We start from the raw sequence: 3,518 nt of genomic DNA, 5'->3' as shown, positions 1-3,518 counted from the left end.
CTTCTTATATAATTCATTCACTCTCCTTCATCTCTCTCGCTTTCTCTCTCTTTCTCTGGCCTCTCTCTCTCTCAGAACTTACACACGATCCAATGACAACGACCAACAACGTGAACGGATGTTTTGGAGACACGAAGCTGACCAAAGTGTTTGTAGGAGGATTGGCTTGGGACACTAACAAAGAAGCAATACATGATCATTTCATCAAGTACGGTGATATCTTGGAGGCAGTCATCATCTCCGACAAACTCACTCGCCGTTCCAAAGGCTACGGCTTTGTATGTTCCTCTTCTCACTATTTTCTTGTCTTCTTGGTTTCTAATTCTATTGCTTTATTTTTTGGGAAATTTGAGCATATAACCAAAAATATATATATATATATATATTTCACCAACTAACCATACGACCCTCTCTCCCCTTTTTTTCTGTCATATCTCTCTCTAATCTTTTACTACAAAACCAATATTTTCCCAATATACTCATTCAGCAAATTAAACCTTTTTTTTTGTTTTTTTTCTTGAAAAAAATACAGAGCTATGCAGTGCCGGCCCAGAATATCCAGTGGCCTAAACCAAAATAAAAAAAAATTATTTTCAAAAATTTTGAATTTTGTTTATCATTACTATATTTTTATTTTATATAGGAATAAAACCAAATATAAGAAACCAAATTTCTGTTATCTTTTAAATCAAACAAATATAACAGTTTAGTTGTGATTGCTGTAAATTTTAACCTGGATTTTTGTTAAGTTATTTTACAATTATATAAAGAATCAAGAAAGTCATAAAAATATAAGAAAAATGCATTACTATATGTGTTTGAAATATAAAATATGATTGTCTTTAACTATGATAAGTTAGATGACAATAAATGATAGTTAAAATGAAATATATATACATGATTATTAGTTATACAAAAAGACACTAGGAAAGTATGAGAAAAAGGAAAATGACTAAATATTCTTTAGTTTCAATTATATCCAATGGGATTCTATTGAAAGAAGACACCAAGAAAGTATGAGAAAAAGGAAAATGACTAAATATTACATCTTATAATAAAAAAAAATATAAAACCACCACTTATGTTCCATTACACACATTAAGATTTTGTGGCCCTAAAAATGTTAAATATAAATGTGACCTAAAGCAACCTGCCTTATGGCTAGGACGGTCCTGGAGCTATGACTTTTTCAAGTCATACAGTTGTTGAAGAAAAACATACAGTTTGAAGAAAAATCATTCAAACATGTTTATGATCACATCTTAACAAGTCGTAGCTTTGAAAGAAAAACAGAACATTTTTTGTTTCTTTCTCATTATTTAAAAAAATATTCTATTTGGTGTAGGTGACTTTCAAAGATGCGGAAGCCGCGAAGAGGGCTTGTGAAGACTCGACTCCGGTCATCAATGGCCGCCGTGCCAACTGCAATCTTGCTTCCCTCGGTGGCCGCCTTCGTAGATCTCCCCTCGTGGCCTCCCCTCAACAAGGTTCATCTAAAGTTTATTATATAAATCTTTTTATTTTTATAAATCTTTCTTTGTTTACTTATAACCTGAGGATCACATGCACCAGTCGTCATAACATGTTGCAGAGTTGCCATTTAAGTCATCTATAGACTAATCAATGATTGTAGTGAAAGTATATAACTTATACGGTATAATACGTTGTTTATATAGGAAAATTCATATGCGGGTAATCGTTATGGGCATATAGTATGGTGCATGTGTATAAATGTTACGAGTGTCTTTTGCAATATGGGAATAATAAAGCAAATCAAATCATTATGTATCTGGTTTGGTGGAACATATGCTTGTCAGTTATTTAGTTATATCTCACAATGGTCAAAAAAAACAAAATAAAAAGTTTGATCTAGGCAGGCATGTTCATTCAAACTCAGCAAGGTTATAAACTACTAAACATTCCAAGGATTGAGTCTTGATTTGAATAGAATCGAAACACTGTTAACTGATGCCATTTGAACTTTATAGAAATCATCTAACTTTTATAAAAATTGATCTTAACATTATTATCAATTTATGATGTTTTGAGATGTGAAGGATCTAAGCACGTGGGTAGGCCCATGTCAGGACATGTAGGGAACAATCAAGCTCAATGGTGCTACCCTGCGGGTTTCGCACACCAGCGACATCAACAACACCATCATCAGACCGTTCCTTTCTATGGGTAAAATATTTTAAGTTACACCGTCTAATCTTCTTCCAAATGTACTTGTATTTAATTAGCTCACTTTTGATATTAAATTAAAGGTACCCTTCCTCCTATGTCGCCCCGAACATGACCTTCAATCAAGTAAGTCTGATGAATACAAAATCGATATGTTTGAGTTTTGATCTCCGCACTTATGAAATAATTTTGTTTGTGATGTTATGTAATGAACAGAAAGTTGGATACGTTGGAGGCACCTATATGAACGGATACTATGCACAACCGCAACCACAATCGCTACCACTGCCACAACCACAATATTACCACCACCATCACATGTATGGTGGAGGAAGAGTAATGGTTGGGGCAAACCCGATGATGCCTCTCTACACTGTCTATCCTTATCATCAATCTCACGCCATCGGTTTTCCTCAACCCTCTTATACGAAACCCATATCAGGTATCTATATCGTCATTTTGTCCTAAACCTTATATTAAAGCTAGATACATTTGGATAAGTATAAGTACTATTTGGCTCATTAAAACCCGCAACGATGTCTCGTTAGAAAAAGTATTTTAAAATGTGTCATAGTACATATATAATGGTTCAATTATTATCCAACTAGCATTTGTAAATTGTCTATCCATGTTTTACTATATTTGCACAAAATAAATCATGATGAGACCTAAACACACATGCATACACAAGTTGGTCACGTTGTTTTGATATGTCAGCCGTGGCCTCATGTGCCCATGATGTGGTATCACATGGATCAACCATCCTCAGCTAGCTAGAATCTGCTTTTTCACGTGGTGACTTGATGTAGCACGTGTGTCTGTAATAATTTAGCTGGATCCTGATGCTATGAGTTCATAAATAACAAAAGACACCTTACATACAAGATCTTCGTGTCAGAAAATATATCAAACTGACAATTATAAATATCTACTTTTGACTGTTGGATAGGTACAGTTGGAGGAGGAGGGATAGAATAATGAAGAAGGCCATAAGTTGATGGGCAACAAGTTGTTGACCAAAAGATTCAGCCCAAGAATATTCATTTTCTCCAGCTCACAATGTTTATTTTTAATATAGAGACAAATCATTGTTAAATTAATTCCTTTACATTTCATAATTTATTCATTAAAACTATTTACTAGAGTTTCTTTAAAAATAATTAAGGTCACTCTAAAGGTATACGTATATTAATTAGGTTAGCTTAGTAAGTACCGCCTCTTTTGTCATTTTTTCGCAATGTGTTCATTTATCTATTTAGATCAGAGAAAAACTAAGAAGATCTCCAGATTCTTTATTTTGAATTTTTTAAAGTTTTATATTTAAAATTTTTAAT

At 33.3% G+C, this 3,518-nt stretch overlaps 1 protein-coding gene across 2 annotated transcripts; it reads left to right on the top strand.

The window, feature by feature from the left end:
* LOC106414142 (probable RNA-binding protein ARP1) lies at window positions 1–3,336 on the top strand. 2 transcript variants are annotated; one of them, XM_013854850.3, is made up of 6 exons: window positions 1–278; window positions 1,346–1,487; window positions 2,058–2,184; window positions 2,268–2,310; window positions 2,401–2,626; window positions 3,140–3,336. In XM_013854850.3, exons 1-6 carry the CDS (start codon window positions 93–95, stop codon window positions 3,160–3,162), a joined length of 747 nt encoding a protein of 248 aa, XP_013710304.1. In that variant the 5' UTR covers window positions 1–92; the 3' UTR covers window positions 3,163–3,336. The 2 variants fall into 2 exon arrangements, with proteins under 2 accessions (XP_013710304.1, XP_013710303.1); XM_013854849.3 differs by having other exon boundaries at window positions 3,134–3,336.
* The last annotated feature ends 182 nt before the right edge of the window (window positions 3,337–3,518 follow it).

This window comes from Brassica napus, chromosome C8 (genome assembly GCF_020379485.1).
Source record: "Brassica napus cultivar Da-Ae chromosome C8, Da-Ae, whole genome shotgun sequence".
In the NCBI taxonomy this organism is placed as follows: domain Eukaryota; kingdom Viridiplantae; phylum Streptophyta; class Magnoliopsida; order Brassicales; family Brassicaceae; genus Brassica; species Brassica napus.
This window is presented reverse-complemented; position numbering and strand designations above follow the sequence as displayed.

Coding starts and splice junctions, on each gene's coding strand:
- LOC106414142 (XM_013854849.3), top strand. CDS start 93: ATGACAACGACCAACAACGTGAACGGATGTTTTGGAGACACGAAGCTG. Junction 279..1,345: donor GTTCCAAAGGCTACGGCTTT/GTATGTTCCTCT, acceptor TATTTGGTGTAG/GTGACTTTCAAAGATGCGGA. Junction 2,185..2,267: donor CAGACCGTTCCTTTCTATGG/GTAAAATATTTT, acceptor ATTAAATTAAAG/GTACCCTTCCTCCTATGTCG.